Source organism: Saccopteryx bilineata, chromosome 3 (assembly GCF_036850765.1).
Source record: "Saccopteryx bilineata isolate mSacBil1 chromosome 3, mSacBil1_pri_phased_curated, whole genome shotgun sequence".
NCBI lineage: Eukaryota > Metazoa > Chordata > Mammalia > Chiroptera > Emballonuridae > Saccopteryx > Saccopteryx bilineata.
Window position 1 is genome coordinate 184,275,474 of NC_089492.1, and position 27,367 is coordinate 184,302,840.

At 39.0% G+C, this 27,367-nt stretch overlaps 1 protein-coding gene across 2 annotated transcripts in view; it reads right to left on the reverse strand.

The window, feature by feature from the left end:
• The window catches only part of PHACTR1 (phosphatase and actin regulator 1), a 657,956-nt gene that overhangs the window by 597,255 nt on the left and 33,334 nt on the right, over positions 1-27,367 (reverse strand). Inside the window, exon 4 of one of the 2 annotated variants that reach the window (XM_066268374.1) lies at positions 27,020-27,166. In XM_066268374.1, the coding sequence (XP_066124471.1) occupies positions 27,020-27,166 (147 nt within the window). Of the gene's footprint in view, positions 1-27,019; positions 27,344-27,367 lie in introns of those variants that run through there. The other variant, XM_066268377.1, reaches the window with a different exon arrangement.

Sequence of the window (27,367 nt, forward strand, 5' to 3'; positions counted from 1 at the left end):
ATGGGGACAAATGCCTGTAAATGGCCCATTAATGTAAAGAAAAGTTTAATTAAATTTTTCTCTTCCTGCACCTCACTAGCTATTCACTCACTTTCTTATAGGTGTGGGGGAAGGTCAGAGAATCCAAATCTCCTTCCCCTATGCATTTAAAACACAATGCCATCAGCCATGCTGGTTTTGATGCTAATCACACAAGTACAAAGATCATTTTCAAAATCTCTCTGCACATCTAGCTCAAATTAATAAAGTGTTCTTTAAGCTTCTTAAAATATTAATATTAATTCTGTAGCTTTTGGTACCTTACAACAACTAAAACCTGAATCCATATCTGCCCAACAATGAATACTAACACTTTTCAAAGGTGAGTGGAAACCTTGTCAGAATGGGTGTGCAGATAGCCAGGACCACCACAGGTGTCAGCTGGTGAACGTGATTGAGCACCTGGCTTCCCAGAAGGTGCTGAAAGTGTGGATTCAGTCTTTACAAAGGAAGCTTTATCAGCAAAAGTAGAAAGCCTGTTTTCTTATTTTGAACTAATTTAAATTTATAAATGGTAATGAGGAGTGTGTTAAGACAACAAAAGAAATTGTTATTTTTTCTTTCACTCTACAACCAAATAAGAAAAAGAAAATAAAGACAGTTTGGCTATATAACCAATACTTCTGTTGATGTGAATATATGTATTTAAAAGGAAAAATAAACATTTATAACCAAACAATGTAGAAAAAATCCTCTTCTGCTTGTTTGGTTAAAATATTATACATACATTTTAAAGAGAAAAGATCTTTAGTTTTTTGTTTGTTTTTCAAATATCACTTGAATGTTCAGACCATGGTGACCCTTAAGATCTTAAGATCCTTTAGAACAGAGAACATAACTATTATGTGCGCCATCATCTTCCCACCTTCTATCATCTTGTCTGGCCTAGAGTGAGCATTTAATAGATGATTGCTGAATACAGTAATTATTCTTAATTATTTGTTGTAATTGGCTTTAACATAAATGACATTGAATTAATTATTTCTAAGAATCTATGAAAATGCTTGGGAATCACTTGCCTTCTTTCAACCTTGGAGGTAGGAAAGCCTGGTTGTACAGTCATGTTCAAGTCAAAACTATTGGGAAGAGAGAAACTTGAACAGAGATCTTCAAATACCTAGTTGCTAAAAAATTCACTAGAGTTAGAGCAAAAGATCTGCCTGATCCCAGACTCCCATATGTACAAGTTCATTTGGCGTCTCACATGAATTTGCACATTTTCTCCACCACAATGGATCAAAAAAACCCATAACATTAAATTGCTATTTAGCAATCAAAAGTAAATGAAGTGTAAAGGATCACTCTTTGCCATCATAACACAAATTTAAAACATAAGTGATGCTTGTGAGGTCAGTTGGCAATGGGGGAAAGTCACATGAATAACTAGACCCGAGAACTTCGGCTAGAACCACCCACACCCATGTGCACCAAAAGAAACTTCCCTGGAGTCCTTTGGAAAAGAGCGACCATCTGTCAGCCAATGAAATTTCACCACGTCATATTAGCTTGAATACCCTAGATGGGACCCTTTAAATTTCCCCCACATGGTTTTCTCCATGCAACTTCTCTGGCCTCTGTCCCCCAGATCAGAGAACCTCATGGGATGGGATGCGCTGCACTAAATAAAGCTTTTGCTTATCCACACTTTGTGGTTTTGCCTTTCCTTCTTCCTTGGCGGGGAAAAATACCTTACATTTGGTGCTGAAACCCAGGAGGAGTGGAAGCCCACTAGGGCCACTCCTCTCCCCTTCCCTTCTGAGGAAGAACCACGATCTCCAAGTTTCCACCCACTTTGGCACATGGTGTGGTTAGTCCCCTGCCTCTAGCCTCCCCTCAGTTCTTTAAGCCGAGACGCCCTGTCCGTAATTGCAGCTGCATCAGGGACCTCTTTTCCATCTGGTGGCTAGTCGTCCGGTGGCCAGAGTTTGAGTTGTGGGACGCCAATTCTCATCTCTGATCACTCCAAGGGCTGAGGGCGGCCATGGGGGGCACAGGAATCTAAACCTGACTCAAAAACACTCCTGAAGTGCCTTATCCGAAATCTTTCCCTCCCTAAAGAAGAAGAAACTGTTCTTTTCCACTGTGGCCAGGCCACAGAACCCACTGGATAACTGAACCAAGTGACCTCCTGAAGGGACTTTTGATTTTAATATCCTCACCAATTTAACTATTGCCAAAGAATTGGGAACTGGTTGGAGATTCCTTATATTCAGGACTTCTATATTTGTGCTTCCAATCTAATCTCTGTGCTGCCTGCTACATGGCACAGGCCCATTTTGGCCAGAAAAACCTCCACTCCTGATTTTTTCCTTCTTCACCTATCCCCTTGAGGAACTCTCTCCCCCTCCTGCCTGACCCCCAGGGGCACCCCAACCTTGGGACCCCTTTCTGGACCTCTTCCGCTCAGGTCTTTTTCCTCCAGGAAGCCCCCTCCCCTGTAAGCCAGGGGTCCCTCCCTTCTCCACTGTGTTCTTAGGCCCCTCCACCAGGCATTGGCCTCACGTAGGTTTGCAGGGCTCCTGACCTCAAGGCCCAACCCCAATCTTCTTGCAGGAAGGCCTGGGCCTGTCCTGCTTCTGGCTCTGGTATTTCCGGCCAGATCTGAGTGCTGGGCTCCCCAGGAGCCCCCCTCCTCTTATTCTCACCCTCAAACCCCTATCCGCGACCTGTGAACAAGGCATTTAAAGTTATTAATGGTAATGGCTAGTAGACAAAGGCCGAGGCTACTTGCCAGCCCCACAATCAACAGAAGGTAACTCTCCAAACCCAGGATCTTGTGGCAGCCTGGAGGCCGCCAGAGAAACAGGGTTAAGGCATAGGAGGTGCCCGACCTAAGTCCAGGCCGCAAAGTGGAACACCATCACTGGGCCTGGCAGTGCCCCTGTCCGAGGCCATCCACTAAGCCCTGCCCTGACTGCAAGCAGCCCAATCACTGGTGGAGCGATTGCCCCTTTTGGGCAACAGGCCCTTCCTCAGCGCCTCTATGTGGAGGACAAGCCACCCAAATGGGAGGCCAAGCCAGCCAGGCGGGCCCATCGCTTGAACTCCTAGGCCTCATGGATGACTGATGCGGCCCGGACTTGAAGACCCCCATCACCCTCGCCAAACCCCAAGTAAATATTACAGGTAGTGGGTAAGTCAATCTCATTTCTTGTGGACACGGGGGCTACCTTCTCTGTTTTGCCATCATACTCTGGACCTCTAGTTCCCTCACAGGTCTCGGTTATAGGAGTAGATGGGACCCCCTTCTTTTTCACTTCTCACACCACCCCTGACATGCAGTTTGGACGGAACCTTATATGGTAATATTGACTGCTCGTACTGCAGCCAAACTCCTGGGGAAAACACCTTAGTACCATGCCTCTTGTCTCAAGCTTGCCCCCATGCAGGACTGCTGGTAGTTCGAATCTCTGGGCCCTACCCATCTCCGGCTCACCAAAAGGTTGGGCCCTGCAGATCTCCCTATTGCTCCTGTCCCTCCCACCGGGAACATGCTGCCAGAGTGAGTTAAAGCAGGGAGCAGTGCTGTTCAATGAGACTGGCCCAATGGAAGAAAGCATCAGGATCCTCCTCCATCTGCAAGAGAAACTGCACAAGGACCTCTCCTTCTACAACCCTCTTAACTCCTGATGGCAGCCACACATCCTCACCTGGGCTACCTCTATCCTAGGTCCTCTTCTAATTATCACATATTACTCATATTTACTCCTCTTTTTTAAATTCTTACAGGACCACATCCGCAAAGTTTCTCGAGTCACGGTCAAACAGATGTTCCTCGCGACACCCCTCAGAGCTACCACATTCCGACCTTCCTTCCCCACAGTGCCCCTAACCAGCAGGAAGTAGCCAGACAAACAGTAGCAACCCTGTCTAACATAAAAGGTTGGAATGTGAGGTCGGTTGGCAATGGAGGAAAGTCATGTAAGGAACCAGACCTGGGAACTTTGGCTAGAACCGCCCACACCCATGAGTGCCAAACGAAACTTCCCAGGAGTCCTTTGGAAAAGAGTGACTGTCTGTCAGCCAATGAAATTTCACCACATCATATTAGCTCCACCGCCTTAATGACCTTTTAAATTTCTCCCACAAGGTTTCCTCCATGCAACTTCTCTGGCCCCTGGCCCCGGACCAGAGAACCTCATCGGGCAGGATACACTGTACTAAATAAAGCTTTTATTATTCCACACTTCGTGGCTGTGCCCTTCCTTCTTCCTCAGCAGGGAAAAATACCTTACAATGCTGTGCAGTCTCATGGGGCCACACGATTAATGAATTGAATTAATGAAAATAGATTCACATCCTCATACTGCATTTACAACATTACTAGTTAACTATGTGGCAACAAATAGCCAGATCTAACTTTCTCTAAAAAAAATTTTTTTTAATTAAGATATTTAACTTTCTAAAGATAGGAGGGGTTATATCCTTAGGTGTGTTTTTCAGGAGCAGAACATTGATTTATCATAAGGTTACAACTATTAGGAAACTTATTGTTTGGGAAATTGAGTATTATATGATATGGTGTGCAGGTCTCTGGGAAGCTTAAGAAAGACTAGGTTGGTCCTGGAGACAGAAAGCAGGTCCCTGACTTCCCTTGCTCATCATTGTGGAGAGCTGCTCTAGTTAGTAAGGCCAGGAGGCTCTAGCCTGGTACCCTCAATTCTGCCGCACTTTCTAAGGAGAAAGTTTCCTTGGAAAGATAATAGAAAGTCAAGCGGTCTTCAGCTGAAGATGCACCCTAAAAGTGACTCACAAACTTCTTTAGGAATATCTTCCCTTACTTTATTTGAAAATGGCTTTGTATTTTTGGGATCTAAACTGGATCTGATGTCTCAACTGAAAAATATCAGGTGAAATGTGTTTGTGTCAACAAGTGTGATACTGCAGTTGAAATCCCAGATTCTTAAATGTTCAAAGAATTGTTGATTTGAATATATTCAAATCTCTGTGAAGTGTCAGAGGAGTGCAAAGATCCTCTGGGTCTCAGGGAGTTTACCTTGCATTTGAGAAGAGCTGAGAGCACTTTATGAAGTCTAGTAGGAGTTTATGCAAACATTAATCATGAAGATTATGTACAAAGAGAGTTAATAATACCAAAAATATACTTACATATAAGATACAGAGTATTTCCAGGAATAAATATGTACCTGTCTCATCTGAAAGAAATGGTATTGCAACATATTTTAAATTTTATCAATTTATCTTCCAGCTGAACACCTTTCTTTTTACTCACCACCACTTTTATGGTCCTTTGCTTCTCTCTACACTTTTTAATTTCCCAGAGTAAAAGTATTAAGCAAAAACTCCAAGATAAAAATGGTTTTTGTGTTTAGAATGCATTTTTTGGGGTAGGAAATTTGACTACCTAATCAACTAACTAATCAATACAAAAAGGATGACAAGCAAGTTCTAGCCTAGAAGTGGAAAGAAGGAAAGATAAACTCATCAAACAAAAAGAAAGTTCTGACTCTTTGGAATGTGACAAAATTGGATGTTTTAAAGTTTGGTATTTTTTAAGCATTAGATGAGACGTTGATATTCTGGCAAAGTGAAATGTCCATGTGGTTTTAAAGATTTTTTTAAATTTTTTTTTTAGATTTTTTTTTTAAATGCCAAGTTGATGCCTGAAGCAAATATTCACAGCTCAGATATACGATCTGTGAAATTTGAGGTTTTATATTAAAATTGAGACACAACTTTAACTGACAGTTTTCTGGTTTTATTGCAAATGGTTCTTAGAGCTAGTCTGAGATGTGTGTTTTTCAAATATCTGATTTAAAACAAAGTCATAGAATTAATAAGTTTACATTTCCTATTCATCTAGGAAGGTGACAAATTGTGTAAGTCCTCAAAATATACTAGTGAGTCAGGTGAGGCTAGATCAGGCATGGCCAACATATGGCCCGTGGAACGGATCTGGCACGCGTAATGAGTCTATGTGGCCTTCGATTAAATTTTTAATGTTCTCCGCATGACGCACTGTGGAAATGAAATAAGTGGTACTTTAAATCATTATACATAAACTATGATATATTCAGTAATCTTCAGCTCAACTTATATTTGTGAACAAATTTTTTCTTTAATGAATCTAAATAAAAGTACAACAAGATCAAAATTGAATGATTTACATTTGGAGACTGTGTTAAGAATAGCTACTACAAGAATAGAGTCAGATATTAAAAAAATAATAGGCGATGCAAAGTGCCTCAACACATCACATTAGTTTTTTTAATTTGTTGTACTAAATTACTTACATTTATTCATAAACAAATTACATAATAAAATTTTGTTTACTTAAATGAATCATTTTTGTATTTAACATTTTTAAATTTTAATATTTTGTCTGGCCCATGAAAAACGTTTTCTTTCTAATCTGACCCGGGAGCAAAAACTGTTGGCCATGCCTGGGCTAGATGGTCTAAGTTATAGTCACAGGAAGTTAGTGGAGGGAAATGGAACCATTTGTCAGCACTCTTAAAATACTGAACTGCTGCCTGACCAGTGGTGGCACAGTCAATAGACTGTTGGCCTGGGACACTGAGGACCCAAGTTCAAAACCCCGAGGTCTCTGGCTTGAGTGTGGGCTCATCTTGCTGGAGTGCAGGCTCACCATCTTGAGCGTGGGGCTGCTGGCTTGAGCACTGGATCATAGACATAACTCCATGGTTGTTGGCTTGAGCCCAAAGGTGGCTGGCTTGAGCAAGGGGTCACTGGCTTGGCTTGAACTCCCAGTCAAGGCACATAGAAGAAGCAATCAATGAACAACTAAAATGACACAACTACGAGTTGATGCTTCGCATCTCTCTTCCTTCCTGTCTGTCTGTCTGTCTGTCTGTCTCTCTCTCTCTCTCAATAATAATAATAAATACTGTACTGCTACTGTACTGTTACATTAGAGATTTAGTCCCATGTGTGCATAAGCACCACTCCCAGATATGAAACTTCAGTTGTTGCACACCATTGGGAAGCCTTGGTCTGAAATGGTTTTCAGTTGAGATAAGCAGTCTTTTTATTTGGAGACATATACACCTTTTAATATCTACCCTCAATTCCACTTCAGAGAAATGCAAAAACCACTGCACACTAATGACCACTTCCAAACTTATGCTATAGAGAGGCTTCTGCTCTGTGTTCAACCACTCTACCAGATTCTTCTATTCTTTTCATTATTTTAAAGGGCACATTTTCTTATTTAAAGGTCTCTTTCTTATCATGTCCATATGGTAACTTTATATAAATGTCTGGAAATCCTATTGGATTTGGTACAAGTTTAAAAATGGGGGTTGAAAATAGAGTCCATTTGCTATGATCTGTAATTGGTTCTAACACTTTTTTTTAGCGTAAACAATGTATTCTAGTGCAAACAGAAACTTTAAACAGGGACCAATGTGTTCTGAGGGGCATACTTTACCCAGGATACATCAACATATACCTTTCAATTTAAGAGCCATGGTAGTATGATATTTTTGATCAACAAGTTGCTGCCAAGAAAGAGTTGATTTAATGCTTAAGCATGCTGGGTTCTGAGAATAATGAAATGCATGCCCATGCACCACTTACTTCACCAAAATAAATAAATAAATAAATAAAAGCCAGAAACACTACAGAAAAGAAACATATGATCTAAGCACTATGATGGAGAAAATGTTATTTAACAGATGAATGTAGGAGAAAGGCCACAGAGCAGAGAGAAGTGGACACAAAAATATCTTGTCACACTTTAAAATAAATCTAGGTTAAAAAAAACCTCCTGAGAAGAGGATACTTGCCTATCAAATCACAATATTTTTAATAGATTTAGATTCATCGTTGTTAGTTAACTTCACAACATCTGCTTTCTCTCCTTATGAAACAAGTATATACATATATTTGCAACTTTATTAAAAATAACATTTTAAATTGGTGCACAATTAACATTTGGATAATTCTGTGACAAAGATCACTATGTAAATGTTCATGTCTTGAATTAGCATCTGGACTATGCCCAGTGCTTTAGGGAATGCGATTGCTTCTTTGGGGAGTTCAAGACCTGACTAGGGATATCAGATTAACCACACCTTTATGCATAGCTGAAAAACAAAACAAGATCTTTTTTGACATTTCTACTACTCTAGCTAGCTGGAGTAATTGTTCTCACCTTTCCTTCATAGCCATTGGATACCTTTGAATGAAAAATCACGTCATGCCTCATTTTCTTTCCTCTATTCACTGTCTAGCCAATGTCACTGAGCTTTTACCACTTCATAAATAACCTCTGGCAAAATCAACAAAAGTAAGGACCATAACTTTGTTCTCCCTGAGTCACTCTGCTGCATGTGAACCTGCTGGCCATTGTATTTCCCTAGAATATCCCTTGTCCCCACCTTGTTCTTGTTTCTCCTCTGTTCTGTTCCTCAGCTGCTAGTGATAGCTCCTCTTCTCTGCACCCCTTTAAAATAGGTGCTTGTTGGGGGCGGGGGGTCATTCCCAATTCTCTTCTGTCTCTCACCATGGTTTCCCTAGGATAGAGAGCTTAATGTTCGGCCAGGATGTAAAGGCTATAGGAAAGGGTGGTGATGGAGGTTAACTAACCTTATGATGGCAATCATTCTGCAATATACACATATATCAAATCATTATGTTGTACACATAGAACTAATACAATGTGGAAGATCTGTCTCTATACTTTGGCACATGTAATCACTGATGATACAATGAATAGGATTTTGACCTTGATCTTACACTTCTCCCTAACTTTTGGCTCATGCGTTTATTTCATCATGGATATTCCACTACCTGTCTATGTATAAACTCATTAACTTGTTCCATGAGTATTTTCCCCATCCTCTGTTCCCAGGATTGGTAAATAGAACTTAGTCAGCCAAGGAAGAAACTTAGAGGTCTTCCATCCCTCTCCCTAGACTCTCACAGTGAATTGGCTACTAGATCCTGGCTAGTTCAAATTTTCAAATATCTTGATTCTAAATCAGTTTTTCATTCCTGTGATTACTGCCCCAGCTCTGGCCTTTATCATGTTTTGCCAAATGCTTAAGATAAACTGAAGTACACCCCTCACTGCCTCCAGCATTGGCCTTCTCTCATCCATCTTCCTCACTGTTCCTACGTGTCATATGAGGCTCTGCATTATTCTATTCTCTTCCCAAATTCCTCTCTGCAATTCTCTGTTCTATTGGGACTGCCCTATATGCTCCAGTTCCACCAGTTCTGCTACTCTTGGTGGTGTGTGCATGAGATTTGCCTTCATGCCTTCACACACACTCTTTTCTGTCTTCCTGGGGGACACCATTCATTCCCTAAGCCTGAATGGATTGAGTACCACCTTCACTATGAGCCCCTACGGGCACTGCTGGGTGGGATCCCTATTTTTGCTGACAGAGCACTGATGCTACATCACAGTTACCTTTCATAACTATATTCTCTCCAGTCTTAGATGTCCATAGCCAGTTTACCAATTGTAGATCATATATGTATATATTTTTAGAACTACATATAAAATCTTCATGAACCACAGTAACCTAAATGCTATATGCATTTTGTGCAGACATTTTCCTCTGATTAGAACGCCTCCACACACGGTTTCATCCACAGGAAAAATCCTATTAATCTTCCGGGGATCGGCCCAAGTACCCTCCTCAATAAAAATTCCTCGCCCCTCCCAGGCAGGGCTGATCTCTTCACTATGCGTAGCGGTGTCTACAACTTCTGTGCCTTGACTATAAGTACGGCCACTTTGAATTGAAACCATCTGTTTATTATCCTTCTACCCAAGCAGACTCAGGATCCTGAGCACCAGGCTTACCTACCTATCTTTGTGTTGCTAGTGCCTAGCACAGGGTCTGGGTGTAAGGGATGCTAAACAGAGGCATGGTGTAAGCTAGCTAAATTAACACCTAGAACTCTGGTTGTACTATCACCGAGGCCCCTGAGTGGGAGGACACACCTAGGAGGTTTTCCAAGTACAGGGGCAAGAGGACCTGAATCCTCACTGACTCATACCAAGCTTCCCATGTCCTGTGGCATTTCAAACTGCATAGTCACCTCAAGCAGTTAGAACTATAAGTGACTAAACACTGGTATGTCACATCCTTTACAGGGCAACTGAGTTACATACTTAACCCTGTAAACTGAGTTACCAAAGAGGCTTGCATCTTGAATCTGCTTAGTTTTAGTCTGAATGATGGCTTGGGACATTGGGACAGGTTGCTTCAGCCAAGACTTGATCTTGAGGATTAAAGACGTTTTCTTCTGAGTCTCTAAGCAGATACACGCAGAAGGGGGGGCAAAGCGTAAGCATCCAAGCAGGAGGGGTCTCGCTGCTGAGCCAGCTGTCTCTGCACTTGGAGTCTGTCTGGGGCTCTTCTCCCAGCAGGTGTTGAGTCTCTCAAGCTTATTAGCGTCCTGGGTTGACTGGGCTAACAGTTCCTACTAATAATACCAGCGAACATTTTCTAAGTGCTTGTTTAGTATCAAAAGATCTTTAGGAACTTCACACATATTGCCTTATTTAATCTGCACAACTGTAAAATAAATATATTATTGTCCCTGGTTTATCTAAAAGGAAGAAAAACATAGAAGGGCTCAGCAACTAGCTCACACTCCTACACTTAGTAGAGGCTGAAAGTGGGAGGCAAACCCAGGGGCTGGACACCACATTGCATGGTCTAACCCACAGACCCCAACCCAAACCAAGATCATAGTCCTTTATCAAAAAGAGAAGGAAGGTGAAAAAAAATTTTCTGGCCCTCCATACTAATTCATCCTACCAAGATTTCAGAGTAGTTAAACATCCAATGTTTTCTCAGAAACTTCTACTCAAGAGGAGTTTGATGGTGGTGATTGCTTTTCCCAGGATCTGTTCCCAAAAAAGGGTTTGATACCATTCTTAGTAATTGTCCCTATAGAAAGAGATGATGGTGCACCTAATCACATCAATGTTGTCAAAATCAGGCAATTCCAGTTCCGAAAACATAGATCTATTGTTTCAATGCCCCAAGTCTCACTTTCCCCATCAAAGAAAATGCCAAGTCCATTATGCAATAATATGTAGGTCACACACATAAACACTTTCTGCTATTCATGTATTCAGCTAGAATATGTTATAGTAATTCAAATAAGAGATATTAATGCTTTTTAAGCTTGTTTTGTTTTTCTTAGAATTCTCCATCCTGAGGCCATTTTCTTAATTAATGACCTCTCATTCTGAATCCCTTTATAAGTTTTCTTCTCCATGTCAGAATGCAAGAGAGCGAACATTTTCATGTATTACGCTATGCTGCCACCATGCATAAGTGTGAAATTCTAATTTGGTTTCTTAGTTTATGCACCTGTACTCATTTATGATTGTCAGTTGAATCGCATTTTAAAAAGAAAGAAAAGAGTGGAAAGGAGGTTGTTCAAATTCCCTACAGCAAATCAGGAGTTCCTCTGGGAATCTCATTTCATCAACAGCTTTATTTACTATAAGTTAATAGCTATTCAGAAAACAACAACAACAAACCTTCTCTCCACTGCTTGAAAAATATGTGTGACCTGCAGAAACTGAAATATAATTTCAAAAATGTTTTCTTTGGAAGGTCTACATGTGATGACTTTTTAAAAATGTTTGAGGTAGTTAAGCAATTATGCTAAGATAGATAGGCCTAAATAGCTGTTCACATCTTGCTTTGAGATGCACTTTTCCATCTCAAAGTAGTATGGGGACACTGCAACTGACTCACCATTTATTTGATTGAAACTGGATTCATTCCAAACTGACTTAATATATTACTGTAGCATGAGATGGGAAGGGCAGAAATGCTGCCCAGTAGTTGAAATGCTTACTAACTTGATCTTAGCATTGAATGAACTGCAAAACAAATCCACTGTCTTCTTCCTAAGTGTCCAAAATACAATGTAAGATGGTAAAATATTTATTATTAAAAAGTGCTAAGTGGTATCATGCATATTTATATCTATTCTAAAGATGAAAGCACATTTTAATAAACATGCTTACATTCTTCACTTTAGCCATATTGATTTTTCCATATTAAAATAAAAAGAAAACAATAATAATTTAGCCTATCAACATGTTCCTAGGTCTTTTGAAGTAAATAAACATTTGCATGTTAAGTTGTCAAATTAAATTGGTCAAGCAAAACCATTCTGATTTTTATTTAATATTTTTAATATCTAATAAAACATCCCTAACTCCCCATCATCACAATCTTAGATAATGCTTAGAGTATGTCTATCAAATGTTAGGCTCAACACTGTGAAACAAGCTTCCTGGAAAAAGTTCTAATTTATAGTAGTAGTGTTTGCTGATTTCCATGGTGTCAGTACTCCTACGGCTAATTTTATGTGATGTCCTGAGTGTGGAGTTGGGAAGAGATGCACCCAGGTGACTCTCATAAACCCACATGCACTTTGGCTCCGGTACACCTCTGGAACTGAGCTACTTTGAAATAGCTGTTTTTCTTCTTTTTTCTCTTCTTGGGGACCATGGAGCTCTCTAAATTTTGAAGCAGTCTGAGAATGACTCCAGAATTTTTAAAAATTCTGTTAAGTGCAAGTTTATACTCTAAGAACTTGAAGATGAGAGATGACCTTTAACACAGAGCACGTTATTCCTATTTCAGTAAAGTCTGTTTTTATAAAATTTAAGTATAGTTTTCAGAACTATACAAAATTGGAGATTCCATGCCCTTGTAACAATGTCAGTTATTATAGATTAGCTAAAAAAAAAATGAGACAGCTTGGAGGAGATATGTTTGTCACCTTGCTCTAAAGCTTCTGCTTACCAGAAACTGTTTGAAGAAATAAGGACCAGATATGTGGAACTGTCTATAGGTGTTCCTAAAAAATAAAGAGGAGGAACTCTCACTAATTGCTATTGGAATGCAAAACAGTGAAGTCACTTTCAAAGATAGTTTGGCCGTTTCTTACAAAAATTACACACTCTTACCATATGATCCAGCAATTACACTCCTTTGAATTTACTCAAAAAAGTTGAAAACTTACGTCCACACAACACTGCACACAGATATATAGAGCAGCTTTATTTGTAATTGACAAAACTTGGAAAGAACCAAGACATCCCTGAGTAGGTGAATGAATAAATTGTGACATAATAGAAACAATGGAATGCTATTCAGCACTAAAAAGAAATGAGCTATAAATCCACAAAAAGACTAAAAAGAACCTTAAATGCATATAAATAAAAAAATTCAATCTTCTTTCATTACATATAGTCTATATACTACATCATTCCAATTATAAGACATTCTGGAAAAGGCAGAAGTATAAGGACAGTAAAAAGATCAGTGGTTGCCAGGAGTTGGAGGAAGAGAAAGATGAATAAGCAGATCACAGAGGATTTTTAGGTCAGTGGACATACTCTGTATGATACTACAATGATGGATACTTATCATACATTTGACCAAATCCACAGAAAATATGATACCAAGAATGAACCTGAAGATCAATTATGGACTTTGGGGGATAATGACATATCAATTGTAAGTTCATCAGTTGTAATAAATATACCACTCTGGTGGGGGAGTGTTGCTATTGGTGGAGGCTATGTATGTATGGAGGAAGGAGATATATGGAAAATCTCTGTGCTCTCCTTTCAATTTTGCTGCAAACCCAAAACAGATCTTAAAAAGCCTTTGTATCAACATGTTGTACACCTTAAACTTATATATACAATGTATGTTAATTATATTTCAATAAAAAAATTTTTTTAAGTGAGAGGAGGGGAGATAGTGAGGCAGACTCCCACATGGACCCTGACTGGGATCCACTGGGCAACCCCATCATCTTGGGTCCACACTCAAGTACCAAACGATTTTTAGCATATGGTGCTGATGCCTAAATCAACTGAGCTATCCTCAGTGCCTGGGTCAATCCTCGAACCAGTCAAGCCATTGGCTGTTAAAAGGGAAGAGAGAGAGAAGGTGAAGAGGGCAGGGGAGAGAAGCAGATAGTCTCTTTTCCTGTGTACCTTGACCAGGTATCAAATCTGGGACATCGATATGCCAGGCCAACACTCTATCATCCACTGAACTACTGGCCAAGGCCAGTAAAAATATTTTAAAATGGAAAAAATAAAAATAAAATCCTTTAAAAATATATGAAGAAGTTCTCCTGGCTGGATGGCTCAGTTGGTTAAGAGCACTGTCCTAATGCACCAAAATTGTGAGTTTGATTCCCAGTCAGGGCATATACAAAAATCAATCAAGGAATGCATAAATAAGTGGAACAACAAATTGATGTCTCTCTCTTTTTCTTTCTCTCAAATCAATACAAAATTTTAAAAAAAATATGAAGAGGAAATCCAAAATGTTTGGTAGAAAGATAGAGTGATAATGAAGAACCACTGACCTGATATATTTTTTTCACTTGACAAGTACATTTTGAGGATCTCTTATGGTCCATGCCTTATGCCAGGCACTGAGGATTCAGGGATGAATAAGACAGACATGAACCCTTACTTCTGAAAGCTTGGAATCAATGGGTGTTTATGCTCTGATAGATTTAGTTATTGTTGAAACTGTTAAATCCACATTGAGCATGTAGCAGGAAGCCATTGATGAATGCTTATTATGTTGATATTTAATGAGATAAGTCAAAATAAACAATAACAAGTCATCTTTTCTTTTCCTAAAATTTTAGTTCAAGTTTTTATAAGGGAGTTTTGGTAATCTAATAATGATTACTGTGATTTAACATCAAGATTTTACGTTCTTAAACTAAATTGAGCATGTTCCCGGCTTGAAATATTTGAAAGCTGTTTATTAAGCAGCTACTAAGCCAGGTGCTTTAGTTTATATGCCTCTTTCATGTAATTCTCACAACAATTATGCTATATGAGTCTTTCCATTTTATAGATAAACAAGCTGAAGTTCATAAAGACAATAACCATGCCCTAAAATTGCCTGACTCAGAATTTATACCCAGTTCTGAATGACACAGTTCCATGCTTAACCCTCTATGGGCAATGCTTTGAGAGTGGTCAGAATGGTCATTATACCTTTGACTCAGCAGAGATCCTCATTTGAACCAATAATCACCAGAAAAATTTCTTCTTCCATGTGTGATATTATACCACAAATTGGTGGGCCCTTTTGACAGTGTTATCCCTGGGAAGACTAGAGTTCTACCTTTTACTTGCCACTGTACTTTATCTGCTCCTAACTGTGTGGCCCCTAGATCTTCATCACTGCAAGGCATTCTAAGACTAGGCAGAGCCAGGAATGTAATGGGAGAAATTATGTGAACCTAAGGCTTAAAACTGTACTCCCACTCACGGGAAGAAAATAATTGAACCTCAGCAACAGATTTATGGAAACTGAGGACTTACGGAAAAAAAATGGTATGTTTTTTTATGAGTCCACATAAATAATACAATTATTTTTCCTTAGGTCACTAAAGAGCAAGCACAAGAGAGATGAAATCTCTCTTGTAATTTAGAACAGATACTAGAATGTGCTCAAGATTCATTGTGGTTATTAGACCATATTTGAGGTGTCTAGAGATTGACAAAATAAAATGCACTAAGAACCAGCAACTGGAAAGAAAATTGCACCAGCTTTAATACACCACAGTGTTGTCCAACGTAATTTCCCAGCTGTATCGAATGCACTAAATATATGAATCAGTGCACTAGTAGCCATAACATGCTTCTCATTTCCCACAGTTCTGAATGAGGAGTCTTGGCTACAGAAAAGATTTTATTTGAACCTTAACATCTATTGATCTACTTTGTTCTTTCTAGGCCTTTTTATTATAACATGATTTCTTTTCAACTCTGTGTAGCATAACAGATTTATATCAATTCCTTTTAGTCTTGTTATAAGGTTAAAGGAATCACATCTTTCACAATTAGACTATTTTCCCCCAACAATATACTTTTATTAAGTAACAATGTATTTATTAATTGTTTTTCTTATTTTTTTTCTCTGCCACTTGTCATGTCATACATCTTACTTAGCAAAGCACCATGATGACTGAATTTAAATAGCCAACTAGTACTTTTAAATGAACCGTGCACAATTGTGTACAATTATGTTAGCAAGATAGTGAAACTATTTTAGATTTGTATACAAAAGTCTTGCTTATGGTTTTCTGCGGACAAATCACCTATAATAGCTGGAAACAGAGTAATTAGAAAGAACTAAAGTGACATATGAATGATTAGACCAGCCTTTTCTGTGTCGGCTGAATTCAGTCATTGTTCTTTCCACTTCAATATTTCCACTTCATTGTCTTTAACAAGTACAACCAAGGAGGAGATAGAACACAGATCCTAGTAGCCATAACTCTGATGAATTGTTGCTATAATTGGGTTTATGAAAGGACTCTGTAGGTGATATATTTCTTTATGAGATAACTTTATGGCAGAAATTGTTCATACTGATCATATTATATGAGCTGTAACCAAGAGGCCAATGAAGTGAGTTTAAGGCTGGTTTGAGCTTTCTTTGGGCTGACCTGGCATTACTTTTATGGATGGTTCTAGCGGTCTTAGGCTTAACACACATTTCCATTTATGTGGCTGCCATTCTGTGAGACAAGTGGTGACATGATTTGATTTGGATTTTGGTAGACAAGTAAAATAAGAGCAAACCTTTTATTTCTAGAAATATAAATATTTTTAAGATACCTGAAAGTATATGACCTGAACAATACATGCATACATATGAATAAACTTAGAAAAAAAAGAGAGAATTTCCAAGTTGGCTAAAGAGCAAACCAAGCATCATTTACAGTGACCATTGACCATGCTGTCCAGTTGCTTCATAAACTGAGGAGGATTTCTGTGGCAAGAATTGAGTGGTACATGAAGTAGAGGTACTACTTTTGGCTAAAATGTCAGAAACCACACTAATAACTTATTACTGCATATTTAAAATGAACTTCCAAACTGAGAGGATAAAGAAAAATGACATCAGGCATTTCACAAGTTGAATAATGTAAATAAAAACTGTAAAATTTTATAAAAATTATAAAAATTTATAAAATTGTAACAAGGTATCAAGAATTTAGTTTGGTTCCAATTTGTTAACCAAATATCTTTTTATGTAAAAAATGCAGTAAAATACACTTAAGAAAATCATGCAGTATCAAATTTTGCATAATGGGGAATCTATAATTAACTAAAATTTGGTTGTGGTCTGCATTACTCATCAAAGCCCCAGACCCAGATATGAACTAAAAAATTTTGCACTTATGTGAATAAAATTCATAGTTTAAGAGGATCTTGCAAACTACAAACGTTGAAGACAAAAGCTAAAAATAAAATAAAAATACAATCACTCAAAATTTTGCTTCTGCCTGTTTTATTTTACTTGAGTAAACTGAACCTGAAGAAAGTATTTCTAGGATGGAGGAGTCTTTTACAAGTAAGGCAGCTCCCAGTAGAGGTACTTTTCTCATTGAAAGAGTTGCTTCTTAGCTGTTTGCAGCCAGTCATGAGCCCTTATAGCCAGGATGTTGCTGGAAGGCAGCATGGTGGGAGGTCTGGTGTGAACACAGGGCAGCTGGCTCCACAACTGTGCAAACTGTGTAATTCTATGGTTTTAGTGGGAGGTAATGAACAGCCCTAGACTTTCCCAGATACATGGGGGACATTTAAGCCACTCTTTCTCTCAGAAACAAAGGTTTTGCTTGAAAATTTTTATTGAGTTTTATTAATCACAGTCTAAGTGTCTAAGTCCAAGTTGGGTTAATGCCCCACATGGCTTGGGCCAGTGATTCTAGTGTGCAGTTCAGTTCAGTTACTTTTAGCTTCAAAATGATAGGTACCTTCTTGAGATCTCTTATACCAAGTCAGAAGTTGAAGTGAGGTGAGGCTGGGACTGCACTAAGAACTTTAAAATTTCTGAAATTCTCAAAGACTAGTAAAAATTCAGGCCCTTTGTCTCTTAGGATGGGTAATAACATCCTAAGGTGACCAAATGTTATACAATGATGAGAGCTGACAGTGGAGGTACGAACATAGCCTAACTATATACATTGGTAGATGCTATATTTAGTTTTTCTGTACTATTAGGCTGCGTTGAATTTTTGGCCATTGCAAAGGCAACATTTTGGGTAGAATTAGTCCATTTTTCACATCCTCATTCTTGTTCTTTATTTGTGTGGAGCTAGACATTTAAAGCTGTCCCATTCACCCAGATCACATCTGTTTCTCGCCTTTGTAATGAGCTTGGATGCTGGCAAAGCATTTTCACGTTTGGTCCTAAAAGTAACAATGAAAATTAGGCAGAGAGTGTTATCTGCCTGTTACAGGTTTCAGGGTTTCAGACAGATGATTCAGCTAAGCACCAGACTCAGATAGTATGTGTTCTCCTGACCTATATAGATGGCTTCTCAAACTGCAAAATTGTATTTTCTCTCTGTCCCCTTTATTCTTGGCCTTCCTCCCTGCTTCTTCCTATATCTCTTTCTCCACTCATCATTTTATTCCCTTTGTTCACAACACATCCTTCAAGTTCAGAGGATTGTTGGAAAGTCCAGCAGGTGCAGGTTATTCTTCTCCATGTGGTCATTTCCATGTGGCCATTTGCAAAAGATATTTCAAGGTTAGTTCATTCAAGTCTAGTCATAGGATCAAGTGTTCTTAATGTAGATTTTGTTAATTTTCAGAGTCTGAGGATCACTTCCTTTCTCATTTCGGGCTGGTTATATTCATTTGTAGCATGAGCCAGAAAGATTGAATAGGGGTAAAATGTAACTAAGAAAATTTGTTCCTTGTATAATAGTTTCTGAATTTGTAGCTCATTTGGTTTTATAAGATGTGGTAACTAGAAGGACATTTTTTCCATAGCATCTCGGAAGACTAGAACAAAGGTGAAGCAGAACACCGATGCACGGTAGAGCTTCACTCTGGGTAATAACTACTCATGATGTGCATTATCCTAAGTTTTTAGTGTTTAGGAAATTATTTGTTCTTCCAAACAAATCTCTAAGATAGTCACCATTGAAAGTCCCACTTTACAGGTGAGAAAACTGAGGCAGGGAGAAGTTTACTGTCTTGCCCAAGGTCACACAGCTAAGAAGTTATAAAGTAGAGATTCAAATCCAGTAAGTCTAGCTCCAGAATATAACTTCACAGCTCCTCTACCACCTTGGAAAAGAGAGAATTCTCTCCCACCACAACCCTTCCCACTCCTTACAAGGCTGCATTATAACTTCTGTGGGTTACAGGCACTTTGGCCTTGGTAGGTTGCTTTTACCTCAGAAAATATTAAAAACCATATTTTGTGGCTGTGTTGGTATAAAAACAAAATACAAACCAGGTTGTATTATATCTATTTACTTTTCTACGATAAAGAAATTGAAACATCTTCATGGGTCTCTATATGTATTGTGTGCCTGGGCTCTGTGCCCACTATGCCCTATCGCTAAGTTGATTCCAGCCCTGAGACTTTTCTCTTTCACCTTGACTCACGTCCAGGTAAGAGAATAAATTTGTCTTAGGGGGATAGAAGTACTAAAATGGGATTTCCTTGTAAATACTTTTTCTGCATTCAAAATATCCCCTGGAAACTACCAATTAAGTAATGTTTTTAAGCTATGGGTTATAAAATTATTAAATGTGTCATAATTAACATTTTATGTCTAAAATATGTCAGAACAGAATAGAGTGGAAAGGGATGAAATAGGATAATATAGAAAGCATCAGAATACATTTGTACCTTATTGTGAGAATACAGTATGTATTACATATAACATACAAAATATGTATTAATTGACTGTTTATATTATCTGTAAAGCTATTTTAGTAGTTAAAGATTATACATATATTTTTTACTATGCAAGGAGTTGGCAACCATAAACCTCATTTTGTTCAAAGGTCAACTGTATAAATACGTATGTGCGTTATGTGAGGTAAAAGAAAATTAATTTCTCACAGTGAACCCTAATCAAAAATATTTTTAAAAATACCTAGCTAGAATGCATTTCTAGTTTCATCTCTTTCTTTCTCTTAACCATGTTCAGCTGAGAATGTGATCTTATAACAAAGCTGATAATGTAAGTTGCTTTCTTGCAATAAACAATGGTCATTAAAAGCCCTGGCTGGTTGGGTCAGCAGTACAGTGTCAGCTCAGCATGTGGAAGTCCCAGGTTCAATTCCCAGTCAGGGCACACAGTAGAAGCACCCCTCCCCTGTATCTCTTGCTTCTTCACCCCTCCCCTGTATCTCTCTCTCTCTCTCTTTCTCTCTCTCTCTCTCTCTCTCTCTCTCTCTCTCTTTATCCCTCTCTTGCAGCCATGGCTTGAATGGTTCAGGCAAATTGGCCTTGGGTGCTGAAATCATATCCATTTTATCACCTACCAAAGTAGGTGGGGAAAGTAATGAAATATACAATATAATAAATGCTAGAATTCTTCTTTTATCATACAATGAAGAAAATGTTATATCTACTAATAGTTCTTTCAAGCCCTTTTTTGTTTGGATAACATAATACACTGGCTATAATGTATGTCCATCTTTTTACCTTGTTAAATCAAGGATAAAAATAGTCCTACAAGTTATCTCCTTTTCCCATTTAAATGTTAACATTTTTACTTGTAGAATAGATAATGATCATAAATTGAAGTTGCATTTATCAAAGAATAACCCCATAAGTAATTTAAAAATATTTTTAGTATTAAGTTGTATTATAAAAATGTATTAATATGCATTTGCTGTACTTGTTCTGACTAATAGTTTATTTGTTCCTCTCAACTTATGTATCTATAAAGAAGGAGGAAAAAATAATTCTTTATAGTACATGGCCAAGATTTACAGTCGGTGCCTAGAAGTTGGGATTATTCTAGTTGCCAATTGAAAAGGGGTACATTGTAGCTTGATTGAATCCTGACATTTAGCTAGTTGGCATATATGTTTGCTTTCCTTAAATAAAGGGGAAATATAGATCTTATATTCTTATTTTATTTTAATTATATAAGCAAACAGGTTAATAAACATAAAATGTTAATTGAGAACCATATTAATATTTGGTATTCTCACTCTCCATTTTTTGCTAAGATTTCTCCAATACCTTATCCATTAAATACTTATAGAGCATCAGCTGTGTTAAATACTCTAATCTCTGAATATTCAAATTTAAAATGTTTTGATATTGTATATATAAGGTACCTTAAAATATATATTAGTTCTATTTTTATTCAACTTATTTTCATAACGTAGGTGTGATCAAATGTTTTAATTCTTATTGTAATTACACTAGTCTATATGTTTTATACCATAAATAAGATGATTTGCAAAATCAGAGTATAGTATGTTTCCAATAGTACAGCTATAGTTAGAAGTACCAGCTATTTATACAAACATTTTATTGGATGGAGTTTTAGGAATTTAAGTTCCAAATCCCTCCTCTTAGAGCTGAGAAAATCAAGCCCAGAAAGGTTAAATGGCTTTCCTACTACTGTCTTAGTGGAAGAGATATATTAAAATAAAGTTCTTTTGCTTCTTGCCCCAAATTTTCTATATAAAATACACCTCTGGGGTTTTCCATGAAATTAAGATATATGGATATACACAGACAGAATAGACAAGTAATGTATCTTTAATCATAAGAAAATAGTAATGCAGTACTTAGATGTTAAAAAATTAATAATTCCCAGGCAAACTATCCTAATTTAATTTAACCACTCAACAAAGATTTTGTATATGTCTCATAAATGTATCAATAGCTATTGAAAAAAGGACATGTTTTATATGTATATTTATGCTTATATAATTGCAGCAAAGAGATTTTATTTTCTTACAGTGTTAGTTATTTACTTTTCTCTACCCTGTTTATATTATGTATGTTATCTGAAGTGGTCTTCATTAGTACCACCTTGATGCATGACATAATGAGATTATCAGGTTAGCTGGCTTTAACAATGGTACAAAAAGAGGTCAGACCTCAGAAAGCCCCATACTAAAGACTCCTGGTCAGCCATTTGGATTATTATGGCTACTGAATGTGAGAACATTACTTAAAAGAAGAATTTTGGTCCACAAAATAAGAGCCAGACCCATATAATCCACTTTCAATTTAAATTAGTACCAACACCACCAACAGCAACAAGTATCATGAAGGATACATTGGCAATCTTCAGTGAAAGAATGAAGGAGACCGCTTACTAAGACCTTTAGATCAGTGAAACAACCTTGGTTACCATGACAATATTCACAGTTTTCCTCAGGAACAGGTCTCATTGCTAAGTAGTGATAGCACATATTCAGGCTATCACTTCTCAGTATCATGGGCCTTCATAATTTAGCTAAGGAATAAAGGTCTTCCTCCTTAAGAAAGATGGAAAAAGAGATCTTCTGAGACCCAGTTTATAACTTACTCTGCTGATTCATGTATTTTTACAAGCAGCCAGAGCAAGCCTTTTTTTTTTTTTTTTTTTTTGCAAGGGAGAGAGGGGTGAGGGACAGACAGGAATGGGGACAGACAGCCAGGAAGGGAGAAACATAAGAAGCATCAACTCATAGTTGTAGCACCTTAGTTGTTCATTGATTACTTTCTCTTATATGCCTTGCCAGGGGACTCCAGCAGAGCCAGTGACCCCTTGTTCAAGCCAGGGACCTTGGGTTCAAGCCAGAGACCTTTGGACTCAAGACAGTGCCCATGGGGTCATGTTTATGATCCCATGCTCAAGTCAGTGAGACTGTGTTCAAGTTGGATAAGCCTGTGCTCAAGCTGGTGACTTTGGGGTTTCAAACATGGGTCCTCAGTGTCCCAGGACAACACTCTATCCACTGCACCACCACCTGGTCAGGCACAAGCCAATTTTTATAATGATTCTGTGGGCTCCAAAGAGTGGAAGAGACCAATGGGAGTTAGAAACAGCTATCCTTGGATGACATCAGAAACTTAAACAAGTCTCAGCCTTCCAGGGAGAATAAGTATGGCAGAATTGAGCATATAAAGTAATTCTGAAATGTCAACAAAGATTAAACTTCCTGATGATTAGAAGATCTAATCAAAAGTACCCAATATTGGTTTGTGTTTTAAATATGATTAGCTTTCTTTTTTTTTTGACATCCCTTTAAGAAATTTTAGATACGTTTAAATTCCCTATTTCCCATAATACTTTCATCCATTTTAGTGTATAATTATAGAGAACATTTCAGTTTCAGTACTTTCTAAGTATTGAATACTCTTCTATATACTGTCAATATAAAGAAAAAGAGTACACTAGCCCATGAGAAAATATCTGCCAGACAAACTGCAACTCTTCACTGCATTCTCTTTAATGTAGTGTGAATTAATGACTTCTTAAGGCAAGCTAAGCTCTTACAATCATAATGTCAGTGATGTTCAATACTAAATGAGAACACAATTAGAGTCACTTGCTACTAATAGTGTTTATATACTCTTCTGTTACACATGTTCTTTTAACACATTTGAAATTCTCAAGTTAAAACTCTTCCAATGTTTAAATGAAATCTTAGGTGTTTGGGTAACTTTTAGTAAATGCAATGCCTGATTTTCTTTAAAATATATACAATATTCAGCAAAGAATCATCTATCAATATTTGCCTAGTATATAAATGCTGACTAGAAGTTAAAAACCTACAAAAGGGACTCTTTTAGAAAACTAAAAGTCATGGTTCAGAAAATTGCCTTTCTCTATTGTTAGGCTGAACCTTTAAATGAACATTTTCACAAAGTTTTGAAAGACCCATATTTTGGTGCTATTCTTTGACTGACTTGGGACTGTAAGTGAATGAGTATATCCTTCACTCAAGCTGCAGAGTTATTTCTGAAATGATATTATTAAGTACCATCAGGGACAAAGTTGAATAAATACTTCAGTATTTAATTAGTATTCAACATGCCCAGTTTACTTTATTTGGCAACTGTAAAAATAATTTAAGGGAGTAGGTACTCAAATGATTTCATGATATGCAAAGAAAATGAGTATGTGTACAGTATATTTATTTCCAGCAAGCATTATTAAACCTATAAAACATTAAACATGGACTTATATATATGAGTAGGCATAAGAAAGAAAATATGAAACATAGATTGTTTAAACCAATGAAGAATTTCTCTGGACAGAGTAAATAAATGACTGAGGCAGGTGGGTAGGAGATGAGTGAAGTGGGAAGAAAGGGCAGATGAAAGCTTCCTTGCTTAATTGTTTATAAATTGCTGCTTAGAGACAAACAAAATTCTCTCTGTGCCCAAATTATGCAGTTTATCCAGAGTGTGCAGGCTCCTCTGTTCAGCTACACTGATAAGGACACTAATAGTTTAATTACAACTTGCAGCTCAAGAAGATAAACAAGGCTGTTAGCTTTTTAAACCAGGGGTTACAATTACTTTTAAACGCCTGGACAGGCACATCTGCAAGTAGTTCTTACTATGTCGGGTTTTGCCAGCACAAACCAGCTAGAAAAGCCGTGGGAGTGAGCAGCCAGCGCAAAATTAGAGCAAAACCGCCTGATTTTGAGCAGTGAAGCAGGAGGCATGGGGTGTAGCAAACAGGCGACAAACGTTAAGTGGGCAGAGATAGAAAGTTTTCGGTGGCCAGATCTTCCGCGTTTTCCGGGGGATTCTATCACAAAGACTGAGCACCTCTACCTCTGATGTCAAGCTGACAGTCACGTCTCTGTCACAAAGTCCTCTTCAGCACCACCAAGGAAGGACAGCTGCCCTACGCGAAGAACAGCTCCTGCAGCGACTGCCCTCCCTTTCACTACCCTACCATGCTCTCCACTACATTTCTCAATCGCTGGTGTCTTCCTGGACACTTTGCTTTCAGCAGTATTCTGGGGGATATCTAGAAGAAGCTGGGAGCTTGTTTGATGTTTTATTTCCTTTTCAGGTGAAAATGAGACACGTCCTTTCAGTAAAGTCAGTTCTTTTAATTGGCCTCCAGAGCAATTTAACCAGAATAAAAGATTGCAAGTCACTGGGGCAAAATAGTTCAATGGAAATCAGTAGTAGCTGAAATTTGAAACTCTTTATAGTGTTTTGTTTTATTGTTTTGTTGTAAAAAAAAAAAAGTACTAGTAGGAGGTAAACAGCCTTTACTAATTTCTGCTCTAACCCCTTTCCTTCTGTGCTAGTCAAACACACAAAGGGGATATATACCAGAGTTTGACAGCAAAGGGATCAGCAGAACAAGTCCTAATATCACTAGCTGGGGAAACAATGTTGGCCCTAAAAGAAACTCTTCTCAGTCCTTTCAAGATCCTTAACACCCTTATCCTGAATCTGGAACATACAAACAGAGATTTAACAGCTCCAGAGTGAGACCATAGGCTGCTACAGCACACCACAAAACTGCCAAAGCTTCTGCGAATCAAGTCCTCTTTTTCCAGCCCCAAATCCAGAGGCAGGCATTTCAGGAGTGATGAGAAAATTTATGATTAGAAAACTAAAATCACCAAGACAGGAAAATTTACACTTTAAGGAACTTGGCTACTTTGTTACATCCAGTTATCCTCCTTCCAGTCATAAGAACACATCTTTTTTTTTTTTTACACAGTTTGCTTTTTTTTTTCACCCAAACTTCTCAATATTGTGTAAAATACACATAATCTGAAGGTCCTCTTTGCTACAGTGTATACACAGATGCATACACACATACTTTATTTGATTCAGTTCCATTTTCAAGGGTTTAGTTTCCAAAAGAAAAAGGAATCATCTGCTTTTTAAACTTACTTTGAAAAAAAGGCTTCAGGAAAATGCCCTCCCTCCCATTGGAATTGCTAAAATACTAAGGGACTCTGGACAGGAAGAGACACAAGCTAGGGTGGGGGGTTAGGAGTCATTCAGAAAAGACAGTACTCTGAAGTTAGTGGTGAACAACTTCTTCCAGGTGATAGTGACCACCTACTAGTAATGGGATAGGGGGCTCTTCCTGTGAATTTTGGGCAGTGGCAGCAGTGAGAACAGCAGACCCTAGGTGTTTCTCAGGTCACCTTGCACAGGGCTCAACTGAATCAATTCCACTCTGAATCCCTTAGTCCTCTCTATTGCCCTCTCCTTGGCCTTCCTTTCCTCCTTCCTTCCTCTCCTTCCTTCCTTCCTTCCTTCCTTCCTTCCTTCCTTCCTTCCTTCCTTCCTTCCTTCCCTCCCTCCCTCCCTCCCTCCCTCCCTCCCTCCCTCCCTCCCTCCTTCCTTCCCTCCCTCCCTCCCTCCCTCCCTCCCTCCCTCCCTCCCTCCCTCCTTCCTTCCTTCCTTCCTTCCTTCCTCCCTCCCTCCCTCCCTTCTTTCCTTCCCCTTTATCTTCCTTTCTTTTTCTTTCCTTCTCTCCTTTCTTCCCACTTCTACCTCAACTACCCTTTTCACTTAAGCCCATCTGAGTCACTTTAGGCACCAGTTCCAGTGACATCATCAAATCATCTAACATGCATCCTATATAGACCATGGTATTATTGTCATGATCACAATGGTTCTTTGCCAACTGCTTGGTACAAGGAAAAGGTCCTGTTCCTAGCTGTAAACCCCACCCCCCTCTCCCCACTCCAACAGCACAGGAGTAGTATCAACCTCACAAAATCACCAGAGTTTGAATGTCACCAACAAGTTCCACCCACCCTGTAGTAGCACGCCAGCACAGACCCCCAGTGGAGCCCACAGCCAGCGGACTGGCATTCTGACCCAGCTCTTAGTTATTCCTATAGTCATTGTTACCAGTGACAACACTCGCTTCTCTTCTCGGAAGAGGAAAGCCTGCGTGTGACTCCTGGGTGGATGTAGAGCTCCACGCACTAACCTCCCTCACCTCCGCAGCGCGCGCGCGCGCGCACACACACACACACACACACACACACACACACACGCCCTCCTCACACCAGCGACACAAAGAGAGCGAGTGAGTGCCGGCACTGGGCTGGGCAGAAAGGGGGCGGGAGGGGAGGGCACCGCCAGGAGGGGGCGACCCAAGGAGGAGAAGGGTCTGAACCAGCCGGCAAGGCAGGAAGGTGAAGAAGGAAATGTGTGGGGGAGCAAGGCGAGGGGGTCGTCCTTACCGGCACCTAGATTAAAGGAAATCCTGGCCTCTGCGAGGTACGGCGTGTCGCTCTTGGAGCGGACTCTTCTGATGGGCCGCCGGTCTACATCATCCTCCGAAGATGCCGCCATTAATGTGGGAGGCAGAAGCAGGGTCGCCCGGCGAGCTGAGAGAGAGAAGGAGATGCAGAAAGAGAGGGAGAGAGGCGGAAAAAGGGAGGAGGGGCAAGGAAGAGGCTCACACACGTGGAAAGGGGAAGGGGAGAGGGGGATGGGAGAGGAAGGGAAAGGGAATGGGGAGGGAGAGGGAAAGAGAGGGAAAAAGGAAGAAAGAGGGAGAGAGAGAGAGAAAGAAAGAGAGCAAAGGA